This window comes from Impatiens glandulifera, chromosome 1 (genome assembly GCF_907164915.1).
Source record: "Impatiens glandulifera chromosome 1, dImpGla2.1, whole genome shotgun sequence".
NCBI classification, from domain to species: Eukaryota; Viridiplantae; Streptophyta; class Magnoliopsida; order Ericales; family Balsaminaceae; genus Impatiens; species Impatiens glandulifera.
The window spans coordinates 112,588,362-112,606,275 of NC_061862.1; the positions used below are offsets into that span (position 1 = coordinate 112,588,362).

The window sequence follows — 17,914 nt, forward strand, 5'->3', positions numbered from 1 at the left end:
CATTAAAATCATTGAGAATGGTTTCCTTTGGTGCCATCTGCAAAAACAGTCATTAAAATCATAAACACAATGTTTGGTTGATCAAAAACAATAAAATCATATTAATAATTGAAGCCCTACGCCCCACGCCTAACCCCCACGCCTCACGCCCACTACCCACGCCCAACGCCTAATCCCTACGCCCAACGCCCAACCCCCACGCCCAACGCCCAACACCCACGCCCAACGCCCAACGCCCACGCCCAAGCCCCACGCCCCACGCCCAAGCCTCACGCCCAACCCCCACGCCAAACGCCCAACGCCCAACCCCCAACGCCCAACTCCCACGCCCAACGCCCAACGTCCACGCCCACGCCCAACCCCCACGCCCAAGCCCCAACCCCCACGCCCAAGCCCCAACCCCCACGCCCAACCCCCACGCCCAAGCCCAACGCCCCACGCCCAAGCCCCACGCCCAACGCCCAAGCCCCCACGCCCAAGCCCCACGCCCAACGCCCCACGCCCAACCCCCACGCCCAACGCCTAACCCCCACGCCCAACGCCCAATCCCCCACGCCCAATCCCCCACGCCCAACCCCCACGCCCACTCCCCACGCCCAACGCCAAGCCCCCACGCCCACTTCCCACGCCCCACGCCTAAGCCCTACACCCCACGCCCAAGACCCACGCCCAAACCCATTCCCCACGCCCAACTTCCACGCCTAACGCCCAACCCCCACGCCTAATCCCTACGCCCCACGCCCAACCCCCACGCCAAGCCCTAAACCTAAACTAAAACCCTAAAACCCTAATGTTCACCACCCTAAAACCCTATACCAGCTAAGCAAAACATTCACAAACATTCATATTCATAATAAGCAAAACATTTCAAAGCAAATATTCACAAACATTCTCAGCATTCTCAGCAAAGCAAATATTCACAAACATTCTCAGCATTTTCACCAATCTCAAGTATATCTAACTATTCAACAATCTAAGCACAATCTATATCAATGCACTGACATATCAACAAAGATACTTAGAGTAAAGATAGTAAAACGGCCAAGAACAAACCGAATATCCGAATACCTAAACTATAAACCTAACTATTACAAACCGAACGAAGCTCCTTAGGGCACGAAAATATGACAAACAACAAACAATAAACCTAAACTATAAACCTAAACTAACCTCAAATCGTCCGTTGGCTAGAAGTTCGGCTTGGCGATCGACGAATGGTTGGGCTTCTTGGCGGCGGAGCTTGGCGTCGGCGGAGAAACGGAAACGGAAGAAGGCTGGGGAGCTTGACGGAGAAGAAGAAGATGAAGAGGAAAGCGGGGGAGAAGGGAGTGCAACGGTCGGGTTGGGAGAAGGGAGAAAGAGGAAAGCGGGGGAAAAGAAGAAAAAGAAAAGAAAAGAAAAGAAAGAAAAAGAAAAGAAAAAAGAAAAAAAAAATTATTGAAAAGGTTATTCAGGGGTATAATTGGAAAAAATTATTAAAAAAGGTTAAAAAACAAAAACAAAATTATTGAGGTTAAAAAACAAAATAGTTAAGTTATTAGGGTCATATTATCAAATTTCCCTGAGAAACAGGAAAATGGAAAACAAAAGAGACGTTGAAATGAAACAAGCCCTCTTTTCTTGTCTCTGCTGGAGCCTGCCGGCAGAAGCCGAGAAGAAGAAGAGGAGGAAGGCGCAATTGATCTTCTATTTGGGATCACACAAAAGTTTTTGACTGTTTGTGTATTCGTGATTTAGTCTAACGAAATCAAAAAGCTTATTAACCTTCTCTTCTTTTAGTCTAACGAAATTTCTACTCCTGATTTAGCTCCCCGTTCGTTGTGTCGACTGGAGCAGCAGAGGCTGGATAACACTGGCTTAGTTTCATTCCGAATTCCAGTAAGTCTCTTCCTAATTTCTATCTAGGTTAATTCTTGTGTTAGATTATTATTAGGATGACCTAGAAATCATGTTTAGGATTGGGAATGAGCTTATGAGTTCTTGATATTGCATTTGAATTTGAGAATTACGTTGAAGGAAAATATGAGTTTTATTTGATTAGATTTGGTAATTGAATGCTATGATGAATTAAGAATTGATTTGAATTTGGGGTCGTGCTAGCTTACTACAGAGAATAAACTCTGGTTTCAAAAAAAAATATTGATTTGAATTTGGAATCAATGTGAGAATACTTACTGGATCGCTATCACTGCAGGGGGGGTTAATTAATTAGAAGCTGAAACAATGGATGAAGAATTAGATCATTACAGTATTCTTGGGTTGCCATCTGGAGAAGAAGGGGCAAAACATTCAGATATAGAAATAAAAAAAGCCTATAGAAAGAAAGCTTTGGAGTTGCATCCTGACAAAAGACAAGATGATAAACAGGCTCATGCTGATATTCAACAACTTAATGCATCATATGCGATTTTGAAAGATGAAAAAGCTAGAAAATTGTTTGATGATCTCCTCAGAGTTAAACAAAAGAAGATTCTCCGCCAGTCACAGTCACATCGTGATATTGTACGTGATCCCAAGCGTCAGAAAATGATGTCGGATCTTGAAGAAAGAGAACAAGCCGCTTTTGCAAGTGATCCTGTGGCTAAGGCACGTGAAGAAGAAGAGATAATCGCTAGGAAGCTTAAAGAAGAGATTGCAAGAATTCGAGCAATGCATACCAAAGCTGTTCCATCAACAACATCCAACATGAAAGAACAGGCAAAGGTGGGAGGGATGGAGAACAAAGGAAGTTTTGATGTAGACAAAGAGAAGGTGCTAAAGGTATCTTGGGAGAAGTTTGGGGAGGATTATACTGCTCAAAGACTAAGGGAGTTGTTTGAGAAATTTGGTAAAGTTGAAGATGTTGTGATTAAGAGTTCCAAAAAGAGAGGTTCTGCACTTGTTGTGATGGCCTCTAAGGAGGCAGCTGTAAGTTTTCATGTACTCCTGTCTATTTCATCTTTCTTTCTTTCTTTATAAAAGGTCAACTCTTCGTTAAAAGAAAAACAAAGAACGCAAGGAGAGTTCAAATTACAATGGGGGTGCCATTTCATCTTATGTGAATACCTTGGCCTTGTTTGATGAATGGTGATTTTAATTTAATCCAATAACCCCTTATCTCATCACAAATCACTTTATAATTCAAATCATCAACTAAAATACCCTTAGTTAATTTTTATAACATTTTAAAATATTAAATACAAATGATATTGAAGTCATTTAACCCAAATTATCCACTTTTCTATCAAACAAGTTCTGTTTCTTTTACTGTGCATGCTATTAGTTTAATAGGCACTATGATGCTTAAGAAAGGATGATTTGTTTTGCAGTTTGCTGCCACTGGAAGCGTCAGTGGTTCTCTCTCAAATCCTCTTCTAGTTCAACCTCTTCATCCAGTTGCAGCTTCTACTTTCCAAGTTCCCCAAGACAAAAATGAGAGAGAGGAGGCAAACTCCAGTAATTTTGCTGGTGCTGGATATCAAGCATTTGAAGATTCAATTTTGAAGAAACTTGAAAAGGTACTATCTGTTTAGCATTACCAAGGTTCCATGTGTCCTAGTTTTTCATGAGATATTTAGAATGATTTTCTGCATATTGTATATAAATCAACTTAACTGCAATTCTTTGATTGATTAAACATACCCCACTAGCCATCTGACTTGATCTTAGAGTTATTCAACGGTTTTGCTAATCTTGATATTTGGGAAAATTGGGTTTATTTGGCTGCTTGGAATCTCAAATGTCTTACTGAATGGTGCTAGTTTTAAGATTATTTCAAATCAGTTCTTTACTATCAGTTGTATAATTGTATTATTAGTACTTATCTTGAACCCCTAAGTCCTTGTTTGATGTGGGTTATTTGTGATTAATTTCAAATAACTCACTACCTAATCAACTACCTTCTTATCAATCACATCATTCAACTCATCAACCAAAATACCTTTTTCTTTCTTCTTCTAATAATTATTTATTCATTATATATTTATACCATAATGTCCCTTTACCTTATTAACCACAAATAACATGGTTTTTCAATAACCTACATAAAAAAATGTTATTTGAAAATAACCGCTTGGTTACTTAAATAACCCTAGATCAAATAAGGCCTAATTTTTTTTCTTGAGGTTCATCATATGAATATTGTTTGGAGGTCAAAGATTGAAGATCTTCTCTGCCATTATTAACTTTAAATTAGTCTTTAATTTGTTTATATCTTGAGCCAGAAATTAAATAGACTTTTTATATATAGAGTGGTTTGTTTTCCCATTTCACAAATATAGTTCATTATATTGTATTGTGTTCAAAGCGGTTGAGATAAATTCGAGTTGCAGAATTGTTTGTGGAAGAGGCATTTCTTTATGAGGCTTTTTTAAATCTAATAATTGCCCCAATATTAAAATACCTATATGTGTAGCCATTGTTGATTAGTTTGATATTTTTTTATATATAGAATTAGAAATTGAATTATATCAAATGTACTTCAAATTGAATTATTGGTTCCTCTAAACAATTTGAAATCCTGTAGTCTTTGGGAGTAAATATACAAGCATAATGGCAGTCATTCATTTTACTTGGGTGTAGTATTTTCTGATGAAAAATGGATGCACATATTGGCATTTACAAACATCATAATGACAGCCATTCATTAGTTTGATATTTTCTTTATATTGAATTTGAATTGTATCAAATGCACTTGACATTGAATTATGGGTTCTTCTAAACAATGGAAATCTTGTAGTCTTTCGGAGTAAATATACAAGCATAATGGCAGTCATTCATTTCACTTGGGGTGTAGTATTTTCTGATGAAATGCAATGACACCATCTAACGTATTTTAACTTACAAATAATAACCTTTCAACATTGAAGTCTTTCTCATGCTGTAATTGTTGTTTTCAACCTTGACAGTTCTCCTGAATATTTTCTTTGCTCATTATTGACTCTGTTTTCACGAGAACAACTGTCAATAATGAGCAAAGAAATTAGGTTAAACGACCTTTAAACTTCTTATACCTTGTCAATTCCAGTGGATAAGGTTACCTCTGAATTCAAAATTTGGTTAAACGACTTTTTTACTCTTACCTTTAATTATGGCCAAATATATAATGTATAATAAATAGAGTTAAACATAAATGGAGGGTATTAAGGTATTTTGATTAATTATTTGAATGGACATTTCATATATTGAATATCTCATATGGGAGCATAAAAACAGAAAAATCAAATCTAACCTTGGTTAACATGTTTCATATATTTGAAAACCTCATTTTGTCCCTTCTTCCTTCTCAATGGACTGCAAATACTTTTGATAGTTTGTTTGTGGCTCTCGGTTTACATCATCTGTAAGATAGATTCCACAATTTCAGATTTCTTTAGTAAATTTATAGAGTTTAGTTGGTCTGCATTGCAAGTTGATGCAAAAATGACAGTCAGCCTAATTCATATTTTATTGGTTTGTATAATATCTTATCATCTCTGTTTTTGGCATGATCATGCGATACAGATCTCTAAACCCTTAAAACGAGATTGAAACACCATTTATGCCAAATTTCTCGCCCATTTGTGGATCCACATGGGATCACATTTGAAAACGGATGTATACGAACTTTGTGTGAGTCTATTTGGAAACTAGTATTTTGTCACAATCTCATTAGAAAAATCATAATCGTCAAAGTTTAAATTGAAAGTGGTTTCTTTTCGTAAGGTTTTATCTGGATCATAATTAGATTAGTTGTTGGATCAGATTATAGTGTATGTTTTGTTGCTTCATTTGGTATACAAATTATTTTTTAATTTATGATCTAAATTTATTGTTAATTTTTACATCATATCATAGAGATTTTTTTTCAGTCATGATCAGATTCTTTTTTGTTGTTTGTAACCTAAACATGATTTTTTTATTTGTAACAAATCAGCCCACTTGTGACCAAGTTTCAGAAACAAAATAGGTTGCAATCTTTCAGTTGGGATTTTTTTTTTTTAAATTTTAGAAAACTAGCACTACCCCGTAGTCATGGCTCTTCCACTTCAGTTTATGGTCTTCTTATTGGAAATCGAGTCCTTTGGTTTTGTTCTTAAGTCATCATATTGAAGATTTCTTATACATTTTCTGCCTTCCACTCTAACCATGGTCCTATCTTTTTGTTTCGTTTTACAGGCTGCACAAAAGCAACATCTGTAGAAGCTGGATCGCTACCGTTTGGATTAATAGCTTACAACTGCTAGATGATGAATTTGTGTAATATTTGGAAGTCATATTTGTTCTTTACTTCATTCATTAGCTGAAATACCCTTATGTTAACAAAGTGTTCCAATTGATACCAAACAATTATACTGTTAAGGGGGTTTGTTTTTAAGTTTAATAGGTAGCAAAAAAGGTACAATCATTGAAAATTGAAAATTAGGTTTTGCTTGATTTAGAGCTGAACAAAATAATACAGCATAAAATGAATTTATTTCAATGGTTTCTAGTTAAATGACTATTCCGTGTTGTATCTAGAAGAAATTATATATGAGACATTTTATTGCTTAAACAATATTCTTTTTAGTTTTAAATAATATAGATTTTTATATTAACATGGAAATGGGTATTATCCTTTTTATACAGTTATGCCCTTCAAACAAATAGTAGTTTAAGATGCAATATTGAAAATAATACAGTTTATAGTTTATTTGAAAATGGTATTCTCATTCCTCCTATAACGATTTTGATTGGTATAAAGTATCTTTTGGATTATGATTCAAGTAAGCTATGAGTGTAATTTTGTACTTTATTTGATATAAAAGTTAGTAAACTTTTTTTTTTTTTTTTTTTAATGTTTCATGTGTTATTCACATTTAATAGAGTTATTATTAAATTATATATAAAGTTTTCTTTTTTTATTCTAGTACCTATGGTTGCCAATGGGTACTTTACCATCGGAGATTGAAGTACTCATTCTTAAAACCGATTTTAATTTACTATTCGACCTCGAACTCTCCAACGGGTACTATCCGTCGGATATGTATTTTAATATGAACATTTCCGGTATCGGGTTTAAATTTCGCACACTCTCCATCTCTGACCCCGAACTCCATCAAATAATCTTTTTCACTCCCTATCCCGACCTGAAGTCGATTTAAAATACATTTATATATCACTAACAACAGAGTCGGCCCCGAGTTTTGGGCTGCCCTAGTCCCCGATAGAAATAAAAGTTTGTTTTTTATTTGCCCTATGTCTGTATTAAAAATTGATAAAAAAAAAATTGTTTTGGGTGAGGTTTGAACTCTTAACCAAATAAAAATTCTAAGTTTTTAACATGAACCACTAAACTACATCATGTTACATTTAAAGAACTTATAAAGTTATTTAAATATCTTATATATTTTATTAAATGGGTTGCCCTAACCCGAGGGTTTGCCGGACTTATCCCAAGTTAGTTACACTAAATAGAAAACATAAAAATAAATTATTAATAAACTCTTGACCTCATTAACTTGATAAATAGTTCTAAATGAAAATCGAATTCATGACTTTAACATCTTAGACATCAACTCTTACTATTTAAAATTCTTACTATTTAAGATACACATTCTCTTTTTTAACTAACGACAACAAATGTGAACATTTTCAGTCTTTCAGAGGTGCTGGGTTCGAATCCGTCAGATAGCAAGTTCTGCGACTTTTTCTAACGTTTTTTTAGAAAATTAAAGAAGAACTAGCATGACACCCCATAACCATGCTTCACCGCTTAAACTCAAAACGTTTTCAGATGAAATCAAACCCGTAATTTTTTAGTCTCTTAAGACGACTCTTACCACTGGGTTATCTTGGTGGGTTAACTTTTTCTAACCTAACGATAACTAAAAGTGAATATTTTCGGCCTCTCTTAAGTTCTGGATTCGAACCCGTCAGATAACAAGTTTTGTGACTGATTAAATGCTTGAATGTGTTTACATATATACTTAACATGCAATTAGTTGAATTCCATAGAAAAAAAACATAACCCAACATTTAAAAATAAAAATAAAAAAATTACACGATCTTGTAATTAAATGTAGTAATTAAATGTAGTAATTGTTATTTTTACTTATATATTGGAATGAACCATTGTGTTATATATATATATTATTGTTTTTGATGATTTCTTCCCTGCGGGGTTATTTTGGGCAATCATTTGTCTTGGTAGTCTGGAGATCGTTCTCCTGGCTAAACCATTGCCGCCCCCTTCATTTCTCTCTCTCTCTCTTGGAGATAGCTTGCAGTTTTTGTAAATCTTGAGGACATCATTTTCCATAATCGAGAAGATCGAAGGCGATTAACTTGAACTGTAACTTGTGAGATCTGATCATTCGTTGTTGCTTATCATCGCCACTAAATTGAGTTGCATGCTGATGCTTGTTCTTTTCCCAGCTTTGCTTATAAAATGGAAGTGTCTTTATTCTCCGATGACATTTCAGAGGATCCTCCCTTCGAATTTGACAAGTACAATGAAGTAAGCCTGATTTGAAATGTCAATCGTCATTTTGCCTATTTCATGGATAATCGTCCATGGATTTTATTTTTGATAACTGTTGTTGTTGAAAAATCAATTGCGTGAAAGAAAGTTAGGATAGTTTAGTTGTCCAATGGACTATCTATTTGTTAATGTTATTCCATTTGAATACATTACATGTTTTTATGTGAAGTGCAGGATTATACTACTGTGGATGGTGAAAGATGTGGGATTTGTATGGAAATTGTCATTGATAGGGGAGTTTTGGACTGCTGCGAGCACTGGTATTTACCATTTAACTGTGAAATTATACTTCAATTTTTGCCACTGATAACCCAAATAGCAATTCTATTGATATATAATGAGTTGTGAACACATTGATAAGATGATTAAGCCTATCCAAGCTCAAACATGATATTTAGAAAGATGAATAGAATCTCTACTTGATTGCCAAGTTGATTTTTTCTTACAATTTAACAATAAAAGATGGCTTTAAAAGTTTATCTGAAACATATACATTTGGTGTAGATTGTAATAGCATCTGTGTACAGTCTATTTTTCCAAGTACCATCTTTTACCTCTTCTTTATTTTGTTATTTTGGTAGTTTGTCTTGTGATGGGATTATCTAGCTGCTAAGAAATTTTCTTGATGTGAACCTCAACAAATCTTCTTACAAAATTTAGTTCAATCACAACTCTCCTGAATAAGTGGTTGTTCAATTTGAATCTACTTTATAATTGGATCCAGCCAAATTAAATGGCAAGATATCTGACAATGCTTGTATTTGTTTGAGTATACTTAGCTGTTCATTCATCTGATGAAGATTGTTATGACTTCTATGTTATTTCTTTGAAATTATCAGTTTGCAACTCCTTATCACTGAGCTTCTTGAAGTGAGATGACGCTTTACATTTTATCAGTTGTTCTCTTCTATGTGACTAATGATATGAGCTAACACTTCTCTCATACTAATAATATCTCAGGTTCTGTTTCACATGCATTGACAATTGGTCTACCATTACAAACCTTTGCCCACTTTGCCAAACTGAATTTCAGTTGATCACATGTTTACCTGTAAGAAACATATAACTAAACCTATTTTTTTTTTTGGTAATATTCTTCTTTAGTGTGATCATATTACTTCTCCTTCATTATGGCCAGCCATCTCATCACTGCTTGATGGTTTATAGAAATTTAGAAGCCATTAATAGTATAATCTATTGAATTTATCTCGTTTTTCACATGAAGGTATATGATACTGTTGGAAGCAACAAAGTTGACGAGGACTCTCCGTACAGGTAATGCCTAATCTTTTATCATTTGAATGCAGTTATTTTCTTATCCTTTTTCTCAGTGTCTAAATGGCGGTAGGCGGTGGCGGAACAATAAGTGATTGCCTACTGCCTCGGGTGCCTAGGCGGTGCTTAGGCGGTGCCTAGGCGGTTGAATATAAATATAATAAAGATGTTCTATAATTATCATTTTACCAAAAAGTCAAATTAATATTCTCTAACATAGTAACATTTAACAAAAATAAGTATGTAGACGAGTTGAAGAAGAGGTAGATGATCGAAGAAGATGTAGATGATCAAGGAGGTGAGGTGAATGAGATAAGAAACGGAAAAGAAGAAGAGAAATAAATGAATTGGAATGTAAAGAGTCGTTTCAAAATTTAAATAAATAGTGGGAGATAGAGTTTTTTTTTTATTAAATTTATCATTTTGCCCTTGTTGATTGAGAATCGTATCTGTGGCGACTGCGGTTTTACCGGTCTGTCTGTCCCCAATAATTAATTCTCGTTGACTATATATATTAATATTAGTAATTAATTAATTAAAAATAATAAATAATTAAATAATCTGACCGCCTCATGTATAGGCGGAGCGGTGTTGGACCGCCTACCGCCTAGGCGGCCGCCTCGGCCGCCATTTAGAACACTGCTTTCTCTTCAAATTCTCCAAGATCCTATTCTTCGGGTACATGACAGTTTTATTTTCTCTAACGTTTCCTATTATTAGTTTATGAAAGTAAGGTTACAAAGGAGTCAGGACTCTCATTATTTTCAAGATTTAGAAATACATTGTGCATTAGTTCTTTTTGTACCTCATGTTTGCAGAGATGAGGAGGAGGAGGATTGGTTTATTGAGGGGAAGAGCAATACACTTTCATTCCCTTCGTACTATATTGATGAAAATGTAAGATTGTATTTAGTTACAGAAAATTGGTCCTTTTGTTTCCTTTAATGTCTTTTAGGTTTGTTCTCCTGATAAAATTTCACATTTTTATTGGAAGAGACTGCTGCATATAACTAGGAGATTCATAAAAAGTTTCTGTGTTATCTAGTTTTCCATTTTACATAAATACCTAAGACAATTATAAAAGTTAGTAGAGCATCTCCTATTCTTGTAATAAAAATATAATATATGCCTTGGGTTTCATCTATGGTTTTACATTATTGTAGGCAGTTACCTGTTTGGATGGAGATGATTGTATAATGCGAAGTGGATCAGTGTCAAGTCAAGAAGATCCTAACCTTGACACATCAATTGCCTGTGACTCATGTAATACATGGTATGTTTGCTTACGTTTAATATTCTTCCTTGGTCAGTGATATTGACAAACACTGGTTTCATTTACTAACTGAATCTGGACATAGATTTTGTTCAGAAGTGGCAGTTCAATGTTGTTGAACATGAAATAGTTATGTGAAATAAAAAATTCAACTTAAGCAAATGAGGTCATTGAGTCGGTGAATACCATAGGCCTCAAGAACTATATGAATGTCGACCATTATGTTGCTAGATTGACTTGATATGCTGATCTCTTGGAGTGTTTATATCTTGGATGTTCTTCAATTCTGTTTGTGGTCTTTTTTATAGTCCATGAATGCACAACTGTTATATATTCACATATGTGTGTGTTTAAATGTACACTTGATTCTCTAGACAATGTATTTGGAAAAACTGGGAATCTGCATGAGATAAGTCCCTCTTCTAGCCTAGCGGCAAAAAATGTGAAATATCTTTGGCCTCCCCGAGGTCCTGAGCTCGAGCCGGTCAGGAGGCACGTCTGGTTAGATTGGTTGAGTGTGTTTGCGGGCTATGTTCTTAATCCACGGGGATTAGTCGCACTCCGAAAGAGTTGCGGAACCCAGTGTTCTCAAAAAAAGTCTTATATAACTAAACTGTAAACCTATCTTCCAATGATAATTATCATTATTGACAATTATGCACTATTATCATTATCCAAACTCCCCCTCAAGCTTGTTGTTGAACTCAACAAATCTTGCACTTGGTAATGCTTTAGTCAAGTTGTTGACATGTTGGTGATTTGTTAGCACATAGGATCCATGACGCTTCCCTTTTTCGATTTTATCTTGGATGAAATGTCTATGTATGTCCCTGTTTTAAGTATTGTTGTGATAAAATGAATCCTTCACAATGCTTATGGAAGACTGGTTGACACAGAACACTTACCTGTCAACTTGTAATTCCTTTAACAGTTTTTGAAGCCATAATCTGTTATACCTTGAAGTAGAATTAGGTATAAATCTTGAACATAAAAGAATAGAAGAATTATATCAAGATGAGAAGTGAAGAATGACTGGAGGGAGATAGAACCCTAACCGCTAGGGAGAATACATTTGATGAGAGAGAGAATCTCTAACAAGAAAATTCAACTAATTTTCATTTCATATCCCACTCTTCACAACTAATTGTTCTATTTATACTACTATATTATAACTGTCACTTTATTCCCGCCACTATATTTAACCCTAATATCATTTTCCCTTGTATCATAATACTTCCTACTAATATATTGATTTTTTATGGCATTAGTACATTATTCTCTGTCCATTTCTCTCTTTATTGTTTGAACATTTCTTCCAGAGGGAATGCCAATAATTATTCGTTTATTCTTGTAATTTAGTCACCACATTGGCTGACCATTCTGTTTTTAACTGATGACATGACTACCAGGTATCATGCCTTCTGTGTGGGATTTGACCCTGATGCAACATGTGAAACTTCATGGTTATGTCCAAGGTATATTATATATATATATATATATATATATGTGTGTTTTTTTAGTTTAAAAGTTCTGTTCTAAGAATTGTGATTGGTGCTAGAATGTACTTATTTCCGCCGTTAAGCTTCTAATCAAGTAGGATTTTGTAATTTATAACTTTCTCTTTATAACTCTGCCTTGTCTAAGCTTGTTGGGGGTGAGGGGGAGAATTGCAATTAATGGGATATAGGTGAATTGCAATTACCTGTTGTGGAGATTTGCACTCTTTCTTCCCTGTGACTAATTAACGTGACTATCTGATTAATTTATCTTGTACCTAATTTATGTTGCTTTAACTTGATCTAGAGTTGAAGTTTGTGAGTATACTCCTGATTACATTTCAAGCTTATACAATTTACATTTGGATTTACTGGTTATATGGTGCCTGTTAGATGATTTTTCCGTTTTCTCTTTGTAATTTCGTATGGTTTTCCTTGACATTCTCTTTACCATTAAAATAGGTGTTTAGTGAAAGAGAATCTGAATGAATCGGATGTAGATCCAGGAGAATTTCCAAGCTCATTTTCTGCTAAAGTGTCTGTATCTGTAGCCGATGCTGGTGAGACAGCTATGATCGTATCAATGGTTCAGGATAATCCAATTACTGAAGGTCAATTGGTTCAGGATAATCCAACTACTGAAGGACCAAGTGGACCTATATTAACTGAAAATATTGACAAGGACGAGACATTTGTAAGAATGACTAGTTTGGTTGCAAATTTTCCTATGTTGGACATTCCTTCTACCGGGAAAGCTATTTGTCACACAAATTTGGAAGTAGAGGGATCTGATTTGTCCTTGCAACAAGATGCATCCAGTAGCTCCCTTCCTGTTTTTATTGGACAAGATAACTTCGAAAATATATCTCTGGCTAAAGGGATTATTAGAGAAAGGAGATCAAAAGAGTCCTTTTCAAATAATGACCAAAGCAAACCTGACATAGATCTTCGCCTTGTTTTATCAGAAGGATGTGCCTCATCTGGTGGTAAGTCATCATCATACTATTTTGAGTTCTTGTGAATTATGGTCATGACACATTTCTTGCTTAATATTCCAGTTGATATTATAAAAAATGATGCAACTCAAACTGAAGTGACTATGGACTTTCATCCAAAGAACACTTTAGACCACCGCTTGTTGCCAGGTATGAGAAGCTACTTTAAGTTGGAATCACATTTGATGAAGTAATTGTAAACTGTTTTATAATTTCCTTTCTCAGACCCTCTTTTTTGGAAATGCTTTCAGCTACCAAGATGGTTCTTGACTCAAAGAATAATGTGGTTGGTGTTAAAGGCGGGAAGAGAAAGTGTAGAGAGCCAAGGTAAGTAATCATATCGATCTTTGCTAGCTTCCTAACCCATAGCTTAAGAAGGTCAACATTTTATTAAAAACAAAGAACGCATAGGGCACTCAAATTTCACAAAAGGGGGATGGGGGAAAAGCAAGACAAAAATACAAAAAAAAATAAGGTTCTGTATTCTTCCTTGACTTACTTTTACTTCTTCCTTTGTTTCTGTCATTTCTTAGTGACGATGTTGATACAGCTCCTGAAAATGAAACCAAACCCAAAAGTGGAGCTTCAACAAAGAAGATCAGAACTCGCAACAAGGTTCAAGTTATACATGTTCCAGATGAGCCAAGAAAATGTCCCAGTCCTATAGCAGTTTCTCAGGACAATAGAATTAACTTAAAACAAACCAGTAATGCTTCTGATATTATGAGTATAATTCGGGAAACCAAGTCAAGCAGCAACATTGAAAATGCAACTGGCTTGAGAATGAAAAAGATTTTGAGAACTACTGCAGCAGGTGACAAAGAGTCATTCAATCTGGTGCAAAGTTTAAGAAAGGAAATTAGAGAAGCAGTTCGCAACAAACCCTCCAACGATCTAGGAGAGAATCGTTTCGATCCTAAGCTTCTTGCTGCTTTTAGGGCTGCCTTGATTGGATCAGTAACTGAGCCGACTAAGCCTAATTTAGCTGTCAAGGCAAAGAAGTTGATTTTCCAGAAGGGTGGAGTAAGGGAGAATCTAACCAAAAAGATATATGGAATTAATGGGAGACGAAAACGTGCATGGACCCGTGACTGCGAAATTGAATTCTGGAAACACCGGTGTTCTAAAGTCTCCAAGCCTGAAAAAGTTGAAACCTTGAAATCGGTTCTCAATCATTTGAAGAAGGGTTCAGATGAGATAGACATGATGAAGAATGGAACTGAATGTGCCGATGGAAATCCCATCCTGTCACGACTATACTTAGCTGATACATCTGTCTTTCCACGAAAGGATGATGTTAAACCTCTCTCTGCTTCAGAGGAAGCATCTAGTGGGTCTACTCGCATTGCAAGAAACCCACAATTGAATAAACAGTCTGAAACTGGCAAATGCGTAATAAAACGTACCGGCAAGGAGGCATCCAGTTCAAATGATGATGGACCAAAGGATAAGAGGAAATGGGCCATGGAGATTCTTGCTAGAAAAAATGCAATGTCAAGCAAATCTGTAGTAGGGGGTGAAAAACAGACAGACAATAATGATATTCCTAAAGGAAATTACCCTTTAACGGTATGCTATTTTTTTTTTCCTATTTGTGGTTGTGCTTATTTTCTCCATGAATTAAGATTATGTTGTGTTTGATAGGCTCAGTTACCAACTCAAATGAGACCAGTTCTAGCAACAAGTCTCCATAAAAAAATTCCTGTAGCAGTTAGGCAGGTAAGTCGACTGTATATAAGGTTGTGTAAGATTGACCATCACATTTGAATGCCATCATCATGTGTTATTTGTTTCCAATAAATATTGGCCTTTTTGGTACGCGATATTTGGTCAGTCACTTTTGAAAATTGTCAAAGTAAAAGGGGAAAGTGATTTTGTTTACATTTAATATGCAAAAGTGTATTTAGGATGAAAAGTGTGATGAAGTTTTTTAGTTTACAATGTGAAAGGTTGTAAAAGAGATTGACTGTGCTACAACAAAGTTTTAGATAAAATCTTTTGCCAAATGAGTATTGTCACTTTTACCAAATTTTGAAACCAAAAATAATATGTTAGGACTTATAAGGCATCAATCTAGTCTGCAAATTATGACTAATTTTGAATGCAATGGTTGTTGGTTCATTTCTATTTTTTTTTCGAATCTGGAAACAAGTACACAAGTACTAAGATCTCAACTTGTTGAATCTTGCCTATAATAATCTTCCTAATATCTTTTTCACAGGCACAACTTTATCGCCTTACAGAACACTTTTTGCGGAAAGCAAATCTTCCTGTTATCTGCAGAACTGCAGAGACGGAATTTGCAGTTGCAGATGCAGTTAATATTGAGAAGGGCATTGCTGATAGATCTAACAGCAAGGTAGTATACCTAAACCTTATGTCCCAAGAAATATTACATCGGTTAGACGTGTCCAAGTCTAGTGGAGCCACAGAAACCAATTCCTCCTCACCCATTCCTCCAGACATTGTTATTACACCCGACATCTATGAAGAAGCAATTGGTGTTCCAGAAGTTGAACAAGCACTGATAAGTGCAGGATTTATGTCTGATTCTCCTCCACTTAGAATAGAAGAAGAAGAAGGGGGTGTGGATAACATACTTGAGATGGATTCTTCTTACCCAGAACTAGATATATATGGTGATTTCGAGTATGATTTGGAAGACAGTGATCTCATTGGTGGTAGCTCTTCAACAGTAATAGCTAAGCCTCAACCAGATGAGTCTAAAATGAAAGTAGTTTTCTCTTCTTTTTCTATCAAAGGCCAGGATAATGAGGAGATTGAAAAAATGAATTCAACTAAAGATTCTTCTTGCTCAAACTTGAATTTGGACATGAACATGGAGAAGAACTGCCCTCCTCCTCCTCCTCCTATGGAACTCTCGACAGACCTGGAACTTGAAGAACCTTCTCAGGCAGAGTGTGAAGAACTATATGGCCCAGAGAAAGAACAGATAGTAGTAGAAAAATTTCCATATAAAACAAATGCCATTGATGATATTGCAGACAAAGCTGAGACCTTAGTTGTACAGAGTGTTGATCTACTGCAAGCTACTACTACTACAGAACTTTCAAACCAGCAAACAACTAGCACAAATGAAACCATCCCAGCAAAGAAGGAACTGATCCCTAGTAAGGATGCAATCAAACAGTCTGATAACTGTAACCCTGTTGCTAAAAAGGTCAGAATATGATGTTTTCTTTATAATTGAATCCATTCACTGCTATGTTTGGTTACCTAGAACTTGAATCAAGTTTATTTTTTGATAACCATGGTTTATTCTCTGGAGGAAGTTAACACGACCTCACAGCCATGATCCCCACTTCAATCAGGTTGTTCTTAGTATGAATCGAATCGGAAATATTTTTCTCAAATGCTAGACTCTTTCCGCTTGAATCCTGGTGGATTGGGAGCAAATATTTTTTCTTAGAATTGAAATCCCATGTTTGAAAAAAATCACTAGAAATTTAGAGTTTTTCCTAAAATAACAAAGGTCTCCATTAATGACCAAATTAGTATTTATAAAAATTAAGTCAGGTGTTGGTTTAATCAATTCACTAAAATGTTAGGCTATGTTTGGTTAACTAGAATTGAAATCAAATCCTTTTATAATAATTGAAATACAGTAGAAATTTGAATTTATAGTCATATGTATGTGTGTCATGAGTAGTAAAATTTATAGGCTAAACATTGTTTCTGGTGCAGGTAGAAGCTTACATTAAGGAACACATAAGGCCTTTGTGCAAGAGTGGGGTGATAACAGTCCATCAATATAGGATGGCTGTAAGAAAAACAACCGATAAGGTGATGACGTATCACTCAAAAGATAAGAACGCAAACTTCCTCATCAAGGAAGGTGAAAAGGTGAAGAAACTCGCAGAGCAATACATTGAGGCGGCTGCAAAGCAAGCCGAGCAGAAACGAGATTCCTAACCTTAATCTACCCTTTTTGCCATAGACTAGCGAGTAGTAGATAGAAGCCATTCCATGTTTGATAAAATTGAAGATTAAGTGTTGGAATGCCGAATACTAAATTGTTAAGTACTGACTTAATTAAGTGTGGGAAATTATTGGTTGGATAAACTAAACGAAGATGAATGGATTTTAAGTATTGATATGGAAATTAATTTGATAAAATGTGGAACTAATATAAAAAAATATTTTATAATTAATTTGATTAATTTAAAATGTTAAGATTATTTTAAGTCAAATTTAAATAATAAAGTCAATTTAAAGAAATAATTATCCAATAGACTTAATTCAAACTAATACCTATTTATTAAGGTTTTCAGACAATGCTAAAGTGAAGATAGTAAATGTTGTAACTAAATAAATGAATGGTTTACTACTAGAGATAGGGTTTAGAGTTTAGGGTTTAGTTATTAGAAGTCTGGAC

At 35.3% G+C, this 17,914-nt stretch overlaps 2 protein-coding genes across 6 annotated transcripts; both read left to right on the top strand.

The window, feature by feature from the left end:
* The first annotated feature begins 1,630 nt into the window (after window positions 1-1,630).
* LOC124920031 (dnaJ homolog subfamily C member 17-like) lies at window positions 1,631-6,476 on the top strand. Its single transcript, XM_047460458.1, has 4 exons — window positions 1,631-1,878; window positions 2,195-2,907; window positions 3,309-3,497; window positions 6,136-6,476. The coding sequence occupies exons 2-4, from the start codon at window positions 2,224-2,226 to the stop codon at window positions 6,157-6,159; spliced, it is 897 nt and encodes a 298-aa protein (XP_047316414.1). The 5' UTR covers window positions 1,631-1,878; window positions 2,195-2,223; the 3' UTR covers window positions 6,160-6,476.
* A 1,648-nt stretch (window positions 6,477-8,124) lies between these two features.
* On the top strand, window positions 8,125-17,636 carry LOC124919591 (uncharacterized protein At4g10930). Of its 5 annotated transcripts, none has more exons than XM_047459859.1 (15): window positions 8,125-8,455; window positions 8,654-8,739; window positions 9,440-9,530; window positions 9,705-9,754; window positions 10,573-10,651; window positions 10,918-11,027; window positions 12,437-12,502; window positions 12,986-13,134; window positions 13,168-13,509; window positions 13,582-13,668; window positions 13,770-13,845; window positions 14,052-15,087; window positions 15,163-15,237; window positions 15,740-16,699; window positions 17,224-17,636. In XM_047459859.1, exons 1-15 carry the CDS (start codon window positions 8,387-8,389, stop codon window positions 17,449-17,451), a joined length of 3,504 nt encoding a protein of 1,167 aa, XP_047315815.1. In that variant the 5' UTR covers window positions 8,125-8,386; the 3' UTR covers window positions 17,452-17,636. The 5 variants fall into 5 exon arrangements, with proteins under 5 accessions (XP_047315815.1, XP_047315813.1, XP_047315814.1 ...); XM_047459857.1 differs by having other exon boundaries at window positions 8,125-8,297; window positions 8,374-8,455; window positions 12,986-13,509; XM_047459858.1 differs by having other exon boundaries at window positions 8,125-8,290; window positions 8,374-8,455; window positions 12,986-13,509.
* Window positions 17,637-17,914: the final 278 nt, after the last annotated feature.

What these genes read in the sequence shown, in the direction of transcription:
- LOC124920031 (XM_047460458.1), top strand. Translation starts at nt 2,224, where the DNA reads ATGGATGAAGAATTAGATCATTACAGTATTCTTGGGTTGCCATCTGGA. An exon ending in TGGCCTCTAAGGAGGCAGCT is followed by an intron (nt 2,908 to 3,308) that starts GTAAGTTTTCAT and finishes TTTGTTTTGCAG; the next exon opens with TTTGCTGCCACTGGAAGCGT. An exon ending in TTTTGAAGAAACTTGAAAAG is followed by an intron (nt 3,498 to 6,135) that starts GTACTATCTGTT and finishes TTCGTTTTACAG; the next exon opens with GCTGCACAAAAGCAACATCT.
- LOC124919591 (XM_047459856.1), top strand. Translation starts at nt 8,387, where the DNA reads ATGGAAGTGTCTTTATTCTCCGATGACATTTCAGAGGATCCTCCCTTC. An exon ending in AATTTGACAAGTACAATGAA is followed by an intron (nt 8,456 to 8,653) that starts GTAAGCCTGATT and finishes TGTGAAGTGCAG; the next exon opens with GATTATACTACTGTGGATGG. An exon ending in GACGAGGACTCTCCGTACAG is followed by an intron (nt 9,755 to 10,572) that starts GTAATGCCTAAT and finishes TCATGTTTGCAG; the next exon opens with AGATGAGGAGGAGGAGGATT.